This window comes from Hemiscyllium ocellatum, chromosome 23 (genome assembly GCF_020745735.1).
Source record: "Hemiscyllium ocellatum isolate sHemOce1 chromosome 23, sHemOce1.pat.X.cur, whole genome shotgun sequence".
Lineage (NCBI taxonomy): Eukaryota > Metazoa > Chordata > Chondrichthyes > Orectolobiformes > Hemiscylliidae > Hemiscyllium > Hemiscyllium ocellatum.
This window is the reverse complement of record NC_083423.1, coordinates 8,097,547-8,116,558: the sequence shown is the minus strand read 5'-3', so window position 1 is coordinate 8,116,558 and position 19,012 is coordinate 8,097,547. Positions and strand designations below refer to the sequence as shown.

Below are 19,012 nucleotides of genomic sequence, written 5' to 3'. Positions count from 1 at the left end.
GAGTAAAATGACACTAAATTGTTATAAAGTGATGAATGTAAATCTTGCTCTATTCAAAGCAACAGGAGAAGAAAATAAATTCCTGAATTCAAAAATAGCTATTTACATGACAAAAGTTTTAGAGCAATATTAAATTAATATCAGCAATAATATTTTAGTAAACAAATTTGAACCCATTTAACTTTGAAATTCGAATTTATATGGTACAAAGGCAATGCTGGAGAAACCCAATAGGTCTGACAACATCTGCAGAGAGAGAAAAAGTTAATATTCTGAGTCTTCTTCAGAACTGGTGAATACAGGGCAAACAGTGGGAGTAATGAAGGGATCGAGTTAGAGAGAAGTGGAAAGGAAGAATGATCTAGAGGGGCATCTGTACACTTGAGTGTTTAGAGCTTGCGTTCCTTATCACCTGAATGGAAGAGAAAAGATTTCTTGTTTATCTCACAAGAGATTCTACAAACATATTAAGGACAAAAGAGTAACAAGGAAGAGAATAGCTCCCTCTGAAGATCAGCAAGGCTGCAAGAGACGGGGGAAATAGTTGCTGAGTTTTTTTTTGCATCAGTGTTTATTGTGAAGAGGGATATGGAAGATAGAGAACTTGGGGAAAGAGAGAGCCAAATCTCTTGAAAATGTCCACATTACAGAGGAGGAGGTGCTGGATGTCTTAAAATGCAAAAAGGTGGATAAGTCCTGGGACCTGATCAAGATGGTGGCAGAGTAATATACTTCAGCTGGAACTCTTCTGTTCGTCAGTTCCTTTTTCCTTTTTTCTTTCATCTTTCTTCCCTCTTTTTGCAATTTTTTCTTCCCTGTCCCTGACCCCCTTTTAACTTCTTAAACTACCCTACTCTACTTGGAAAATGGAGGTGAGATGAAGGGAAATGCCTCACGGCTGGAGCCTGAGTGGGCTGAGTCCCAGATCGCGGTAGAGTGAGCATGGGGCAATTTGCAAGCCGAGGCCTGGTGTGGCAGTAGGGCTAAATACTCATATCATTAACAGTCACAGGCAAGGTGCCAGAACACTGGAGACTCGCTAATATGTGCCACCATTTAAGAATGGTGGTAAGGAAAAGCCAGGAATGTATCCACTAGTGAGTCTGACATCAGTGATGGGCAAGTTTAGATTAGATTATATTAGAATTCCTCACAATATGGAAACAGGCCCTTCAGCCCAGCAAGTTCACACTGCACCTCTGAAGAGCATCCCACCCAGACCCATTCCCCTACGTTTACCCTGACTAGTGCACCTAACACTATGAGCAACTTAGCATGGCCAATTCACCTAACCTGCACATCTTTGGACTGTGGGAGGAAATCGGAGCACCCGGCAGAAACCAATGCAGACAATGGGAGAATGTGCAAACTCCACACAGGCAGTTTCCTGAGGTGGGAATTGAACCCGTGTCCCTAGCGCTGTAAGGCAGCAATGCTAACCACTGAGCTACCGTGCTGCCCCTTGTTGGAGAGGATCCTGAGAGACAGGATTCACATGTATTTGGAAAGGTAAGGACTGATTAGGGATAGTCATCATAGCTTTGTGTTTGAGAAATCGTGTCTTAGGAAGTTGATTGATTGAATTTTTTGAAGAAATAATGAAGAGGATTGACGAAGGCAGAGTGGTGGATTTGATTTATATGGACTTCAGTAAGACATGCAACAAGGTTCTTCATGGGAGACTTCTTAACAAGGTTAGCTCGCATGGAATACAAGGAGAACTAGCCATTTGGACACAGCTAGCTCAAAAGTCGAAGACAGAGCGTGGGTTGCTTTTCAGTCTGGAGGCCTGTGACCAGCAGAGTGCCAAATCTTGAAAATGTCCACATTACAGAGGAGGAGGTGCTGGATGTCTTAAAATGCAAAAAGGTGGTACTGGGTCCAGTGCTTTTTGTCATTTATATAAATGATTTGGATGTGAGCACAGAAGGTACGGTTAGTAAATTTGCAGATGACACAAAAATTGAAGCTGTAGTGGAAAGTGAAGAAGGTTAACTTTGAGTACAATGGGATCTTGATCAGATAGGCGAATAGGCCAATGAGTGGTAGGTGGAGTTTAATTAAGGTAAGTGTGAGTGTGACGATTCTGCTCCTTTAACAAGTTTTGTTGTCCTTGGTTTTTTTTCACGAGGGTTTGTAAACTCAGAGACTCCAGGATGTGTAGGTTTCAATGGTTTTAGGGCTAGTTTGATTATAGTTAACAGATACTGTTTCAGGCAAAAGGCTTTTCATTAAAAAAAACACTTTTTGTACAATGAAAGGGGAGTGGCCAGTTCTCCCAGCTCAGCTTTTCTCTGGTTTGGTTTGGTTTTAGCAGGCAGTCAGTTGTGAAGCTGCTGGACCCAAAGAAGCAGGCCCATACTGATCCTCTTTGACATATCTCCTGTAAGAACCTTTGTTGGATTTTTTTCCTTTGTTTTTGCAAAGAGGTGTTTATGGGGATTGTTACAAGTATTTGGAACAGCATCATTAGGTTATGGTAATGTGTTTGGTTTTTGGACAGGTTAAGATATTTTGTGTTGTGTTCTGTTCTGTTCTGTTTGTATTTCATTCGATAATCTTGCAAATAAATCCTGTTTTGTTTAAAACTATATCACTCCTGTAATGTCCACGTCACACCTGCTTAAAACAACTAGCAAAGTTAGAGTCTGGGCTACTTTCTTTAAATGTTTTGTGGGTGTCTGACTTTGTCCTTAACATGAGGTGCTGCATTTACGAATAGCAAACCAGGGCAGAACTTGTGTACCTTAATGGTAAGGTCCTGGGAAGTGTTGAACAAAACGATCTTGGAGTGAAGGCTCATAGTTCCTTGAAAGTAAAGTTGCAGTATAGTGAAGATGGCATTTAGTATGCTTGCCTTTATTGGTTAGTGCATTGAGTATAGGAGTTGGAAGTTCATTTTGCAACTGTACAGGACATTGGTTGGGCCACTTTTGGAATACTTTGTGCAATTCTGGTCTCCCTGCTTTAGGAAAGATATTGTAAAACTTGAAAGGGTTCAGAAAAGATTTATAAAGATGTTGCCAGAGTTGGAGTTTTGAGCTATTGGACAGGCTGAAAAGGCTGGGGCTATTTTTCTTGGAGCATCGGAGTCTGAGGGGTGACCTTTTATGGAAGTTTATAAAATCATGAGACGCATGAGTAGCCAAGGTCTTTTCCTCTGGGTGGGGGAGTTCAGAATTGAAGGGCATTGGTTGAAGATGAGAGGGGAAAGATTTAAAAGGAACCTTTTTTTTAAACAGAGGATGATGCATGTATGGAACGAGCTGCTAGAGGAAGTGATGAAGGCTAGTACAGTTACAACATTTAAAAGGCATCTGGATGTGTATATGAATAGGATGGGTTAGAGAGATATGGACCAAATGTTGGCAAATGAGACTAGATTTATTTAGGAAATATGGTCAGCGTGGACGAGTTGGACTGAAGGGTCTATTTCTGTGCTGCACTACTGTATAATTATGACTCCGAGACGATGAATAAAATAGAACTTGGGACTGGGCAGCTTCGAGATCGTGTGAGGCAGAGCTGAAGGATAGAAAGCTTGACCTTGTGCATGTGATGTCATATGGCACTGAGTGTGGATCTCAGGTTGTGACAGGCGCAGCTGTCTGATGAGAGTTATACGTCTCAGAAATACCTCTAATCCTGATTGGGTTCGCAAACTAAGGGATGGATCTTCATCAATTTAAGGCAAAGCCAATGACAATCACCTGTGGAAGGGAAGGAAATATGGTTATGAAAGTGATTTTATTTTAAGTAAGCAAACCTATTCTCAAATGTAAGGAGGGAGATAGAAAGCAGTGACTGTGCAAGATTAAAATAGAAATCCTGTTGGAGAGAAGAGTGGAATTTCTTCAAGGTGGATAGCTGAAAAATTTTTTTATGGCACCTTTTTTTAATTTTTCTAAAACAAACTTCTCAGCAGCACTTTTTAAAAAAGGACAATAAACCAAAGTAGAAGGCATTACCAGCCTCTCTTGCTTGTGAAATATTCTTGCCCTTTCTTATCTACATGAATAAGGCAGTGCCTCTTACTCTAAGGCTGGAGGGCCAGCAGAAATAAATGATACGTTGGCAGCCCTGTAATTTGAGGTGGAGTTACCTTTGTGCATTAGGGGAGAGAGGGAGGGCATATCATAATGAATACTTCTTTCAAGAACGTAAAACTTGATAGAGGCTACGTCTGCCATGTTGTTTTTGTGGAGAGTGCAACCATTGCTGTGGCTACTATGGTATTCTGCTGTGCTGTGAGGCCTTGATGGGGGTTGGGGACAGTGGTTGTTGGTTTATTGTACATTTTGAAACAATATAATCCAGTGTAACCCACTGGACCTACATGAAGAGTAATGCAAATAAGGAAGTAGCATTAAATTTGCTTGTGGCCTATTTGCACCTGAATGTGCATGGCCAGGTCACAAACTGCAATATCCTTCATGTTCATTGTTTCTATTCTATTGGTACATTCTGAATAGGTTAAAAGGATATACTGAAAGAACAGTTTTTTATTTTAAATAAAAAAATCAGAACTCCCTCGACTCCCAGTTTGTAGTCTAACAGGTTTATTTGAAATTTCAAGCTTTCAGAGCACTGCTGTTTCATTACCTTATGAAGGGGTAGCACCCCTTTTGTTCACCCCAGTCCAATACCGACATCTCCACATCGTTAGTTAAATAAAATAAAGAACTTCAGATGCTGGAAGTGGGGGTGAGGGATGGTGGGTGGTGGTGGAGAAACTAGAAACTGCTGGATACGCTCAGATGGTCTGGTAGCAACAGTGGAGAGAAAGCAAAGTTAACATTTCGGGCCCTGTGACCCTTCAAACTCTCCAGCAATTTTCTATTTAAGAATAGTTTTATTTGATTGACTTTCATTCTGTGATTTTTGGAAGTCCATACATATTTTGTGGTGAATATTGTTCTAAAATGCTGAACTACAATAGATCAGATTTTGCTGTATTAAGGCAATGTGAGTTAGACTTACTTGCTCACTACTTGGCTGTGATTCCCCAGTTAGCAGGCTGAATGTGGGGAGAAATAAACAATGAGGGGATTAAGTAGGAAATAAAGGTCAGAGTTTCAATAGCAAATTAGGTAGGGAAAAAAGAAATAGAAAGGGAAAGAAAATGGAAAAACAATAGGGAAAGTAAAATGTTTAGCTTTTGTTCATAAAACAAAATTTTTTATTTTTATAAACTTTTTAATGCCTTAAAGAATTAACCCAGAAATTTGTTACTTATAACTAATGATAACATCTTTAAAACAAAACTTACAATGTTAAATTCATCACAACAAATGCGATGAGATTAGTTCATACATCTGGTACAAACAGAGCAACTTCATACCATCCAATGCAAATCAATGAGGCAGGCACTGAGGCATTTGCACAATGTTAAGCTGGAGTGGTGCACTTGACAGTAATTTTCAGATAGAATTTGACAGCGTATCTCCACCACACCTGAAATTACCTTAACATGGACATGTTAAGCATAATTAGCCTTACTTTTGAGCAACAACAAAATACAACCCGGAATGATAATTTCCCAAAGTACAATTAGAAGAAAAATTGGTATCAATGCATTTAAAATGTGATATTTTGTTTCTAAAGGACCATGTGAATAGTTTACTCTCTGCAAAAAGAAACATAGGATCATGTTACTGAAAATAATTAGGAGTAATATAATTTTGGATAATTGTGATGCTTTGGTTTAATAAGCAGGGAAAGAATGTGTAACTTGCCATGGGTGGATGCTTTCTTACACTTAAGTGTTATATGAATATATATTGTTGTAGAAGGAGAACATAATGGTCATGACTTTGCTGTAGTAGTAGTAGCAAAACTGCTAGTGTTTGCTGTCATTACATTACTGGAATTCACAGTATTGTTAGAAGTCTGCATGTAGGAGTATGCTTAAGAGGGAAATCAGGAGGGCAAAACGGGGACATGAGATAACTTTGGCAAATAAAATTAAGGAGAATCCAAAGGGTTTTTACAAATATATTAAGCACAAAAGGGTAACTAGGGAGTGAATAGGGCCTCTCAAAGATCAGCAAGGCGGCCTTTGTGTGGAGTCACAGAAAATGGGGGAGATACTAAAAGAATATTTTGCATCAGTATTTACTGTGGAAAAGGATATGGAAGATATAGACTGTAGGGAAATAGATGGTGACATCTTGCAAAATGTCCAGATTACAGAGGAGGGAGTGCTGGATGTCTTCAAATGGTTAAAGATGGATAAATCCCCAGGACCTGATCAGGTGTACCCTAGAACTCTGTGGAAAGCTAGAGAAGTGATTGCTTGGCTTCTTGCTGAGATATTTGTATCGTCGATAGTCACAAGTGAGGTGCCGGAAGACTGGAGGTTGGCAAACGTAATGCCACTGTTTAAGAAGGGCAGTAAAGACAAACCAGGGAACTATAGACCGGTGAACCTGACCTCAGTGATGGGCAAGTTGTTCGAGGGAATCCTGAGGGACAGGATGTACATGTATTTGGAAAGGCAACAACTGATTCGGGATAGTCAACATGGCTTTGTGCGTGGGAAATCATGTTTCACAAACTTGATTGAGTTCTTTGAAGAAGTAACAAAGAAGATTGGTGAGGGCAGAGCAATAGATGTGATCTACATGGACTTCAGTAAGGCGTTCAACAAGGTTCTCCATGGGAGACTGATTAGCAAGGTTAGATCTCATGGAATACAGGGAGAACTAGCCATTTGGATACAGAACTGGCTCAAAGGTAGAAGACAGAGGGTGGTGGTGGAGGGTTGTTTTTCAGACTGGAGGCCTGTGACCAGTGGAGTGCCACAAGGATCAGCGCTGGGCCCTCCACGTTTTGTCATTTACATAAATGATTTAGATGCGAGCATAAGAGGTACAGTTAGTAAGTTTGCAGATGACCCCAAAATTGGAGGTGTAGTGGACAGCGAAGAGGGGTACCTCAGATTACAACAGGATCTGGACCAGATGGGCCAATGGGTTGAGAAGTGGCAGATGGAGTTTAATTCAGATAAATATGAGGTGCTGCATTTTGGGAAAGCAGGACTTATACAGTTAATGGTAAGGTCCTAGGGAGTGTTGCTGAACAAAGACACCTGGGAGTGCAGGTTCATAGCTCCTTGAAAGTGGAGTCGCAGGTAGATAGGATAGTGAAGGTGGCGTGTGGTATGCTTTCCTTTTATTGGTCAGAGTATTGAGTACAGGAGTTGGGAGGTCATGTTGAGGCTGTATAGGACGTTGATTAGGCCACTGTTGGAATATTGTGTGCAATTCTGGTCTCCTTCCTATTGGAAAGATGTTGTGAAACTTGAAAGAGTTCAGAAAAGACTTACAAGGATGTTACCAGGGTTGGAGGATCTGAGCTACAGGGAGCGGCTGAACAGGTAGGGCTGTTTTCCGTGGAGCGTCGGAGGCTGAGGGGTGACCTTGTAGAGGTTTACAAAATTGAGGGGCATGAATAGGATAAATAGGCAAAGTCTTTTCCCTGGGTTTGGGGAGTCCAGAACTAGAGGGCATAGGTTTAGGGTGAGAGTGGAAAGATATAAAAGAGACCTAAGGGGCAACGTTTTCACGCAGAGGGTGGTACGTGTCTGGAATGAGCTGCCAGAGGATGTGGTGGAGGCTGGTCCAATTGCAACATTTAAGAGGCGGTTGGAGGGATATGGACCGGGTGCTGGCAGGTGGGACTAGATTGGGTTGGGATATCTGGTCGGCATGGACAGGTTGGACCACGTAGGGTCTGTTTCCATGCTGTACATCTCAATGACTCTGAGTCTGTGTGCAGATGAGTGCAGAAATCTGACATTGCTGAAGGTGGTTCTACTGTTCTCTAGGGGTGCACTTTGACTGCAATCAGTAAGAAATCTTTTGAAATGATGGAGATATAACTGTAAAAGCTTTAAGAAGTTTACACTTTGTAACTTTTTAATGAGACTAATTCATTGAGAAATGCCAAGTTTCTTCATTCTGACAAAAGCACAAAGTTGATTTTTCAAAAGTTCATTTATCTTTAATTCACATTCTCTCTTAATCCAGTTGTCATTTATTTTGCTATCTGAAATTTTGCATTGAAAGTAAAAGTTTTCAGTTTTTTTTTTACTTCTGTTTGCTGTGTGTGAATACTTCAGTATGATTTGTTAACATCATTACAATTACAGGACATGCCATTTACTTCAACTGCATTCAGGGGAGGGGTAGCTTGTCTACCACGATCACGAGATCTTTGAGTGGAGTTCTTGAAGGTCTTTTGTGAGCATTACGCTTTGCTGCTGATTGCAATATCCGGGCCATTAAAGTGAGATTAAAGGAAAGGTCATTCTACTAGTGTATTACCTATGCCATTGTGACACATAATTATGTTTTAAATGATTGCTTCTTTCACCATTTTTGGTAGATAATATCTGTGTTTAAATAAGCTGTGTTTAATGAGATCCTTGTTTTCTAACTGTAAATTATATAAAGTTCACTCCTTGCTCATAACTCTTTCTCCTTGCACTTTCTTTCAGTCTAGTTGCAAGTTTTTTCTGCATCACCTCAAACTCAGTTTTATAGTCAACAATATGTACAAATATTGCTGATTTTAGTACTTGACTCAGAGTTCCAGTCAGTTGCAGAGTCAAATGATTTGAAATTCATGAAAATCATCAAACCCCTTTTCACAACAGTTCTAATACTCAATATCTTAACATTATGATCTTTAGAGAATTTTGCTTTTGATAAGTGGACTTTTTCAAATACGGCCCATAGGGTAGAAAAATGTGTTGAAAGGTAACTGTGTGTGGTACCTCAGTTTAAATAAGGTAAACTTACTCATCATCTTCATCTTGTTTTAAACAGATGCATGCTCTGGAGGTGAGGACCTTGACTTCAACTGGGATGATTATCTTGAAGAAACTGGTGCAAGTCCTGCACCCCACAACTCATTCAAACATGTATGTATGTCGGTTCTCGAAATATAATGAAATTAATGCTCAATATAGTGTTGCCCCCAATCTGTAGTTTATAATTAATAACCTTTTAAAGATAGATTGTTCTATACTATACAGTATGCTTATCTTTTATGGTGGAACAGCAGCAGTTACTCAAATATGTTTTAAATAAAAACCTAAATTGATGTACCTTTGTGCTATGATTTAATTAAAAATACAGTCAACATTATTTATGGTTCTGTGTCTAAAGGTTAATGTAGTGTGTGCATTTAATTTTCTAGTAATCTGCTGAAAACAACATTCTACTTGTAATAATGTAAAGTCATAAATTGTATAATGTATATTCAACTACTCTCCCACCGACATGGCATTTCCCTTGTGAACTTGTTGGTTGTAGTTATAAACTTTACACACCATTTAATGTATTTGTTAAAATGTATTTATCAGCTGAAATGAAATTATTGGTAGAGTGTTCAAGGTAGCCTTTTTGGTTGTGGATAATTGTGGAAGCTTCAGTCTTGTGGGTTTGCGCCAGAGCTATTTAATTAAATGAATCACTGCCTTAAAGTATATTATCAGAGATTAATTGAGCTATTTTTAGTAAGTGACACTTAAAGTGCTATGTACACCCTACTAATCAAAAATTAAGCAATAGCAAAGTAAACTAAATATATTCACTTTTGTGTAAATAGTTTTTTTGTGGGTCTATTAAAGACTGTTAAAATGGAGAATAAAATTAAACCAAACAACAGGATGTCATGCAGATGAAATCCACTCCAACAATATATTGAGTTTGTCTTTTTGGTCTTTTTAACAAATATGCTTTGCGTGTTTTTCTGATATGTTGGAAAATTTCCAGATACTTTCGATGTATATAGTATCTACAGAGCCAAAATAAATTATTTGATTGTCGTAGATAATAGGGACTGAATTTTACAATCAAATTGGGTCATAATTAATGGCCAAACTCATTGTCCAAACAGAACAGGCAGGATCTCGAAGCTGTAGGCCCAATAGGAGGTCTTCCAGTGTTGAAGTGGAAACAGCAGCAGCCTGCAGTTCAGTTAACCGAGAGAATGCCAGAAAGTCACAACTATAACTTGCTACATTATCTATCTTAACTTTCCAATGCAATAGCTCTGCAGTTCTAAGATGTAAGAGCTGTAAAATTAGATCAGAGTGAGTGGCTAATGTCGCCCAGTACAACAGCACCAAGCGTTGTATGTGTATATGAGCAAATTCTGAGTTTGCATTTAAAACTGGTCAATATTTTTACTTAGTCTGAGCACTGGAGGCATAATACCAACTGGCAGCAGCTATTGAAGTGCTATTTGTTACACTCCAAGCTGTCCCAGCATCCTAGACAAAGCAGCTGTCTGTTGGCAACCCATCCTTTACCTTAAATGTTCACTCCATCCAACTGGTACACATCCACTCACTAAGGTTTCATCAATATCACTTTAAAGTTCCCCTCCAAGCTTTGTAACAGCCTGACTTGAACTGTATTACTATTTCTTCACTGTTGCTGGGTCAAAAATCTTGAACTCCCTTTCTAACAGCTTCTAACAGCAGGATTTACCTGCACTGCATGGACTACAGTGATTTAAGAAGACAGTTTACCACAACCTGCTCTCGGGAAATTAACAATGGACAAAAATCTTGGCCTTATTAATCAAGCTCCCATTCCATTAAAAATTTAAAAGCAGAGTAGTGCATGCTCAATTTTAATTTAATTTGAAAATTGTGATTAATTGTACTTTGAAAATTTAAAAAGTTTGTCTGTTTCGTGTTCAAATGCAGTGTCACGTTCTATGGAACTGTAGATTTTTGTTGTGGAAATAGTGCTAATACTTTATATATAATCTTTTTGTGAAAGTCTCATGGACCATGTTCTGGGTGCCTGTGGCCCCATATTGATTGCTCAGGCTTATCTAGAGCCTAATGAGTACATTGTAATATGATGTAAGATCAAAAGGTGTTGCCATATGTGGCTTGCACAACAACTACATAAAAAAATTATTAAGTCACCATCTTAATTAAGGTTAAACTCCAATATAAAATCTTTGTTTTTGGATCTCTTTGTTTGGCCTCAAAATGCTTTACAAACCCTATTGAATTATTCCATTCCATTCCATTCCCTACAGTGCAAATGATAAACAAGTGTGAAGACACAAATGTAATTTGTTCAGATTACTAAAAGCCTTTGATAAGCAGGAGTTCTGATGAAGCGTCACTTGACTTGAAACATTTAACTCTGAATTCTTTCCACAGATGCTGCCAGACCTGCTGAGCTTTTCCAGCAATTTTTATTTTTGTTTCTGATTTATAGCATCTGCAGTCCTTTTCAGTTTAAATTTACACAGGTCTTGGTTAGATCAGACCTTAGTGGTTTGAACACTTTTCATTTCCGTATTATAAAAAGAACATAGAAATATTATAGAAGGTGCAAAACAAAGTTATTCAAGTGATTCCATAACTGTGAGGTTACATATTGGGAAAGATTGAACAGACTGGAGCTGAACCAGAAAAGAGAAGATTTGGGGTGACCTGGTAGAGGTGCTTTAAGATAATCAAAAAAGTTAATAAGATCAACATACAAAAGATGACTTGTGGGTGAGCCAAGAATTAGTGCCTTGAAGTATGATAGTGTGATTACCCTTAAGAAATTCAGAAGAAACTTTCTTTAGGCGATGATAAGGATATGGAACTAAGTACTACAGGGACTGGTTTGGATGAGTAGCATTGATGCATTTAGGATAAAGACCGTAAGAAATTGGAACTATTCTGCCCCTTTGAGCTTGCTTTACCATTCGATAAGATCATGCCTGATATGACACTTCTCACATCCACTTTCCTGCTGTTTCCCTACGACCCTTGATTCCCTGACTGATCAAGAATCCTCCCCTCTTTCCTCTGGCCCCTCAACCTAAGATTCTGTCCCCACAGCTGTCTGTGGCAAGGAGTTACAAAGACACGCAACCCTGAGAGAAAAATCTTCCTCTTTTTGGTTAAGCTTGATCAGTACATGCCAGAGAAAGGAGTATGTATTGATAGAAGCTTATGATGAAGGGTGAGAGAAGGTTTGGATAGATAATAAATGTTGGCATTGTTCTTCTGGATGAAAAGATTTGTTTCTATTCATATTATTATGCAGTATTTTTATGGGTGATTGTGTTTAGCCATTGCCTGCCATAAACTGAATCTGAACATAACTAGTTATGATTAACTTACTAAATGATTGGCATTTTGTTTTAATGCAGGTTGAGGTCAGCCTCCAGAGTAGTTTCCAGCCAGGGATGAAGTTGGAAGTTGCTAATAAAAATAATCCTGACACCTATTGGGTAGCAACAATCATTACCACATGTGGTCAGCTTTTACTCCTGCGCTACAGTGGATATGGAGATGATCGCAGGGCAGATTTTTGGTGTGATGTCATGACTGCTGATTTACACCCTGTTGGATGGTGTTCACAAAATAAAAAGTCACTGAGACCTCCTGAAGGTAGGGTTGAAGAATTTTAATGCATTATAAGAAATCATTGCAATTAATGGCACAAAACAGTGACTGTTCTTGGATGTTCAGTGAATAAAACATGAGAAGAAAATTATTCATATTTTAACAATAGGGTTATGTGGAGAAAAGACATGAGAATGCAGTGAAGCCATAATGCTCATTGAGGGAGCAAGTGACATGATGGGTGATTGGCTTCCTTCTGCAGCATAACAATTCTGAGAAAAACTGATCTTGATGTTGATGTTTAGCATTCAATGCTGACAATTGAAGGAACCTGATGTCCCTTGCTGCAAAGTTGACCTGCAGGATTTGTGTGAGGCAGGGGTGTCTAGATAGTTGAAGCATCACTCCTGGAGCAGTGAGTGAGTTTCTAACTCTAGTCACTTAACCACCAGGAGTTCTTATGAGGGCTTGTGGTGAAATAGTGTCACCATCATGAGCACAAATATAGATTGTATTTATCAATGCAAGTAAATTCTGTCAAATCTGGCAGCTCTGACTGTGCTAGACTTTGGATTTCAGTATGGTGTTTTGGGCATTGGGAGTTTGGGCAAATGTTGGTTGAGTATGGTCAAGGGTCACTTAGAGTCCAGAACAGACCACCAGCAGTGAAATCCACAGAGCAGGTCTAGTGCCATGCAGCTTTTAGCTGATTTTTATAGATTAGCTGATGTAATATGAGGAAATTTTAAAAAATGCATTCCACATTCTAAAATTTCATTTTCTTTTTACTTTTTTTTTGCTTGCTTTGGGTTTGCCTGTATTTATGCAATGATTAATTGAATTCATTGTATTTTAGAGTCAGCAGTTTAAGTAAAATGTAATGCAGCTTTTCTTCTGCCACTGTTGTAATATGAAGTGCATTTCTGAAAGGCATATTTTAAAAAAGTGTCAACTAGTACTATTGTACTTTTGGTCTAAGTTTTCAAGAATATTAAATGCAGTAATGAAACACCTGACTATGCTAAACAGAGATGAACAGAAATTTCAGGGAAAATATTGCATGTGTGAACTTGCTAGATGCTGTATTAACACAATTTTAATGCATTGAAATTTTTCCTCCCTCTGAATTACATTATTGTCATAAATTTCATCTGTGTTATGCTTCTGGCTATAATGTTTACAAGACAAGTTTCCCTTGGAATAGTAATTAAAATCAAAACAAGATGGATAACCAGTTTCACGTGATAAAGATTTTAATACTGGGATGAGAGCCTTGCTAATCAAATTCTGAAGACTCTGCATTGCAGACTATGGTAGCAATATTTTCTTGTTGATTAGCTAACATAAATTTCTGAAACCCTGCTGTTGATGCATATTGTATTAGATATGCCCTCTCTTTCCTTCAGGTGAGCTGATCAAACTGCTTTAATTGCGTGAGCAGTGAAATAATGTTGTATTTACAATTTTTTTTAAAAAAAAAGTTCTGTATGATGATCATTGCATAGAGAAATTCCAAAAGCACAGTGAGACCATTAGCACTTGCTGGTCAGTCAGGAAATTTACTTATGTCCATGTTCTCCAGAATGTGTGGGAGAGGTGGTCTATGAATTGCCATATTCGAGATGGATTTGAATTTTTATCACTTTATAAATATCTTCCCTCCTTTTTTTTTAAAGAAGGAGACACATGACAGAAAATAAGCAATGAATCTATGCCACCATGGTTTGTGATAAAAGCTGAACATTTTGGAAATATTCAGCAAGTTAGGCAGTATTTGTAAAGCGGAGAAAAACATCATGGGACTGAATATTCACTGCTATGGCAAGTCATTTGAGTGGGGAAATTTCCTTTAGCAGACTCTCTTTGATTCAAAGGACACTCAGTGTTGTGTGTGTTAGAGAGAGTGTGATGCTGAGCTGTGTTGACAGTTTCCTTGGTTCTCTTGGACTTCTGCCCAATTGTATGAAAGGCTGTTTGGCTGATTTGTAGCCTTTTAGTGTCAACCCACCTCCATGCGAATTCTTGCCCACTCCCACTCACTTTCTACCATGCCATGATGCTGTCACTTTAACAAAGTTATGTTGTCCTTGGGTTTTTTTTTCAAGAGTTAATAAAGGTGGAGGTTCTGCAATGTCTATTTTAACAATGGCAGGGGAGTAGCCAATTCTCCCAGTTCAGATTTTTTGTAATGCAGTTTAGATGCAAAAGAGAGAAGCTGCTGGTTTATCTGTAGCAGAAGCTGCTGCAGCAAGAAACATTTCCATGCTTCAGCAGATGTTTCTTGATTGGCTTTTCTTTCTGAAATCTCTCCTGCCTGTAAGAACCTGTGTTTGGGTTTCCCTTTTGCCAAGGAGTGTGTTTGTGATGTTACAGGAATTGGCTCCTTAGGTAAGTTACTGTATCGAATCAGTTAAGTTTTCCAATCATGAAGTTATTCGTAATTCTGTTTCCTTTTGTTCATGTTTCAAATATAGTGTTTAAATGAATGTTTTGAATAAAGCTGACTGATTTGACCAGCTGCCTCACACCTAGAATATCTACTTCACATCTATCTTTAAAATAAGAAAAAGTTAGGGTGTAGGCTACCTTTAAAGTATTTTGAGGGGGTCTTGCCTGGTCTATAACAACTAGCATGACACCTGATAACTCTTATGAAATCTCCATAGCCAGTCACTCCATATTCATGATTGATAGGTTTTAGCATTTGTACTGGGATGGGAAAAAACAACTAACAAATTAAAGTGAGCTCTCACTAATGTACAATTAACACTGAAAAAAAACACTGCCGATCATGAAATCAACTCAGTGTTTTAAAGACCGTTGTGTTTAAGCTGTACTAAAACAAAGCTCTATTCTTGAACTATGTCAAAAGCAGTTAATCTCATAGTCTTGAAACTGAGAATCAATATGTGAACTTAGCAACACTACTGCGATAATTAATTACTATTTAAAGCTTTTGAAACACCGTCAAGCATTCATAATGTTCTCTGTTATAATAACAGCCCTTGGGAAATATCAACAAAGAAATGTATTGAGATAGCTAAACTAGACAAGCAGGGGAATGAAAATCTGAGCAGGCAATTAGAGAAAGGAGAAAGAAGAATAGAAACAAAAGAGAAATGTTAGAAGCAAAAGTGACTCAGAAAAAGCCGGGGCTAAAAAAAAGAGACAGAATGTAAAATAGAGCGTTGATGACTAACAAGGTTAAAAAGACAAGTTTAAAGACTTTGTGTCTTTACATATGGAGCATTTTCAATAAAGTAGATGAATTAGCAGTATAAGTAAATAGATGTAAACAGTTATATAATATTAGCAATTACAGAGACATAGCTGTAGGGTTACCAAGAATGGGAACTAGGAAAGAGACTGTCAGGAAAAGGTTAGAGGGGATGGAGTGAGAGGGGAGGGGAGGAACTTTCCAGAGGGGCATGGGTATCTCTAAGTGTTGCATCTTGCAATCCTTCATACCTGAAAGGAAAAGAAAATGTTTCTTGCTAGAACATCGAATGAGTTGGGGTGGAACTGGGGACAACAGGGCAGCTCCGAGTGAGCATGAGGCAGTGCTAATGGACAGAGGTTGAGAATGTGCGTATGACGATGCATGGCACTGAGTGTGGATCTCTGAATGTAGTAAGAACTGCTGTCTGAGGAGCATTGTACATCAGAGATACTTGTGATCTTGAGTGGATTCAAAACGCAAAGGATGAAACTTCAGTTGGAATCCATGTGGGGTGAGCCTTAGTCTGAGGCAGTCCCTGAGGAATGTGATGTGGTTGTGGAAGTGAGTTTTGACCAATATCATGTAAAATACCAGAAGTGACAGAAGCACAGTTAACGTTTCATGTCCACCGACCCTTACTCAGAATAGAATATCTTCAGAATTATTCTTTCTTGTCTGACACTAAAATAAAGGACAAAACCATGGTTCACAAAAGAAATTGAGAATAGTATTTGATCCAAAGAGGAGACATGTAAAATTGCCAGGAACAAATGGTAAGCCTGAGGATTGGGAGCATTTTAGAATTTGGCAAAAGATAACAAAAAAATTAATCAAGTTGGAGAAAATGAGTGTAAAATTGCAGGTAACACAGAAACTGACCATCAAAGCTTACATAGATTATGTGAAGAGAAAAAGATGACAAAAGACAAACGTAAGAGTCTACATAAGCTGGGGAAAATCATAAAGAAATGACAGAATAATTGCACACATAGTTTGGCTCTGACTTTAGAAAAGGGGGCACAAATAACCTCAAACACTTTAAGGAACTAACACTCTAGTACGAGGGCAAAATTGCAGGAATCAGTATTAGGAAGAAAATGCTGCTGGGGAAATTAATTGAGTTGACGACTGACAAATCCTTAGGGACTGGTAATCTGCATCCCAGAGTACTAAAACAAAATGTGGCCCTGGAAGTATTGGATGCATTGGTGGTCATCTTCCAGACTCTGGTGCAGTTCCTACAGTTTGGAAAGTGGCAAATGTACCCCCATTATTTTAAAAAGGAGGTGGAGAATTAAAAAAATCAGAATTGAAAACTATTTAGCCTCACTTCAGTAGTGAAGAAAAAGCAAGAATCTATTTTAACAGATGTAATATCAGTGTATTTGAGAAGTATTAATAGGATTGGACAAAGCCAGAATGGGTTTAGGAAAAGTAAATCATGTTTCACAATTCTACTGGAGTTTCTTGAGGATGTAACTTAGAGGACCAGTGAATGTGCCGTATTTGGATTTTAAGAAAGCTTTAAGAAGGTCCCTCATAAAAGGCTAATAGGCAGAGTTAAAGTAAATGGACCAGAGGGTAATATATTGGCATGGATCAAGAACTTATTGACTGACAGACAGGAAACAGCATGGAGAATAAATGTATATTTATCCAAGTGGTGGGTAGTGACTAGTAGGGCACACAAGGATCAATGCTTAGGCCCCAGCTATTCACGATTAAACTACCTGGATGAGGGAATCAAATGCAACATTTTCACGTTCATTAATGACGTAAAATTGAGCAGTGTTGTGAGGATGATGCAAGGAAGCTTCAAGCTGATTTTAGGCAAATTGAGTCAGTGGACAAATACATAGCAGATGCAATACATGACTAAATATGAAGTTATATGCTTTGGTGAGATACAGAGTTTCATTTAAATGATGCTATAGTGGGGAGTGAGGATATACAGAGAGATCTGGTTCTTTTACATTTGTTGATGAGGCAGTTTCAGCAACTATTTTGCAAGGTAAATGGAATTTTGCAAGAGGAATTGAGTTCAGAAGTAGCGGTATCTTAGTAGAGTTGTACAGGGCCTTGATAGGACCTCACCAGGACTATTGTATGTAGACTTGGTCTCCCTACCTAAAATGACATATTTGCCTGAGAGGAAGTGCAGCAGCGGTTCATAAGGCTGATACCACAGTTAGTAGTCCTATAAGGAAAGAACAGTGAATGCAGGCCCGATTTGAGTCAGAGTTAAGAAAGATAAGAGGTGATCTGATTGAAACATACAAAATGCTAACAGGGCTGGACAGACTAGCCGTGAGGAGGATATTTGGATATTTTCCTTGGTTAGAGAGATGGTGTCCCCTGGTTCTAGTCTCCAGATACATTGTGTCAGTCATTTAGGACCAAGATAATGAAAACCTATCTTAACTCGGACGATAGTGAAACTGTGGAATTCTGTACCATTTGAAGGCTGTGGAGGTCAAATCACAGAATATATCCAAGAAAGAGATACATACTTTTTTTTTGATTTAAAAGACATCAAGGCATACAAGGTGATAGTGAGAATATGGCATTAAGATAGATGATCAGCCGTGATCAAATTGAATGGGGGCATAGGCTCGAAGGACTGAATGGCCTACTCCTTCTAATTTCTGTGCACTAACACATAGAAATTTGTTTTCTGTCCTACACCAGTCAACCTATACTTTTTCTCTTAATCACACCTGGCAGCTACAGCTGTTTTTATTCCATATTTTAAAGAGATGAAGATTTGAAAATTTTAGATCGTTACACTTAAACATATCCATCCGTCACAAGCGTTTACATCTACTCCATAGATTCGGGATTTGTGGCTTTAGAGTTTTAGAAAAGCGAAAAAGTAGATCTCTTTGAGTTCAGTATTTTAAAATGCCCTGCCTGAGTTTGAGTTTCCTGTCTGTGATTCATGATCTGCCCTCCTTTCCCTTGCCACCAAATTGGGATCTATTGTAAATGGGTAGAGATTCCATATCCAGGTCTTTGGACTCCTCCATATTCTGCAAATAAGAAAAGGTCTATTCAATTAACAGTTTCAGTTGATGGCCTTTTAATAGAACTGGAAGAAGTTAGTGATGTAATAGATCTTATATTAGTATAGAGAAAGGAAGGAAAACAAAAAGGAAAGTTTGTGATATGTCAGAATATAGGAGGGATTAAGTGGCAAAATGGAAGATGTTGAAGCTAATGGAACAAAATATGGATCTTTAGGAGTTTTAAATGTGATGAATTGAGTTATTTACTGAATATGTTCTGAGATCCCACTTGGTATTGTAAGGCCATTACATATTCACTTGACAGTTCTGACAATTATTTTGGATGGTTTCACAGCTCCTTGTATTATTTATGATTTTGTACACAATGAATCTAATCTTTATAGGGTC

At 38.4% G+C, this 19,012-nt stretch overlaps 1 protein-coding gene across 2 annotated transcripts in view; it reads left to right on the top strand.

The window, feature by feature from the left end:
* sfmbt2 (Scm like with four mbt domains 2) overlaps positions 1-19,012 on the top strand; it is a 214,939-nt gene that overhangs the window by 15,599 nt on the left and 180,328 nt on the right. For both annotated transcript variants that reach the window (XM_060842636.1, XM_060842635.1), the window contains 2 exons: positions 8,832-8,926; positions 12,184-12,424. In XM_060842636.1, the coding sequence (XP_060698619.1) occupies positions 8,832-8,926; positions 12,184-12,424 (336 nt within the window). The remainder of the gene's footprint in view (positions 1-8,831; positions 8,927-12,183; positions 12,425-19,012) is intronic.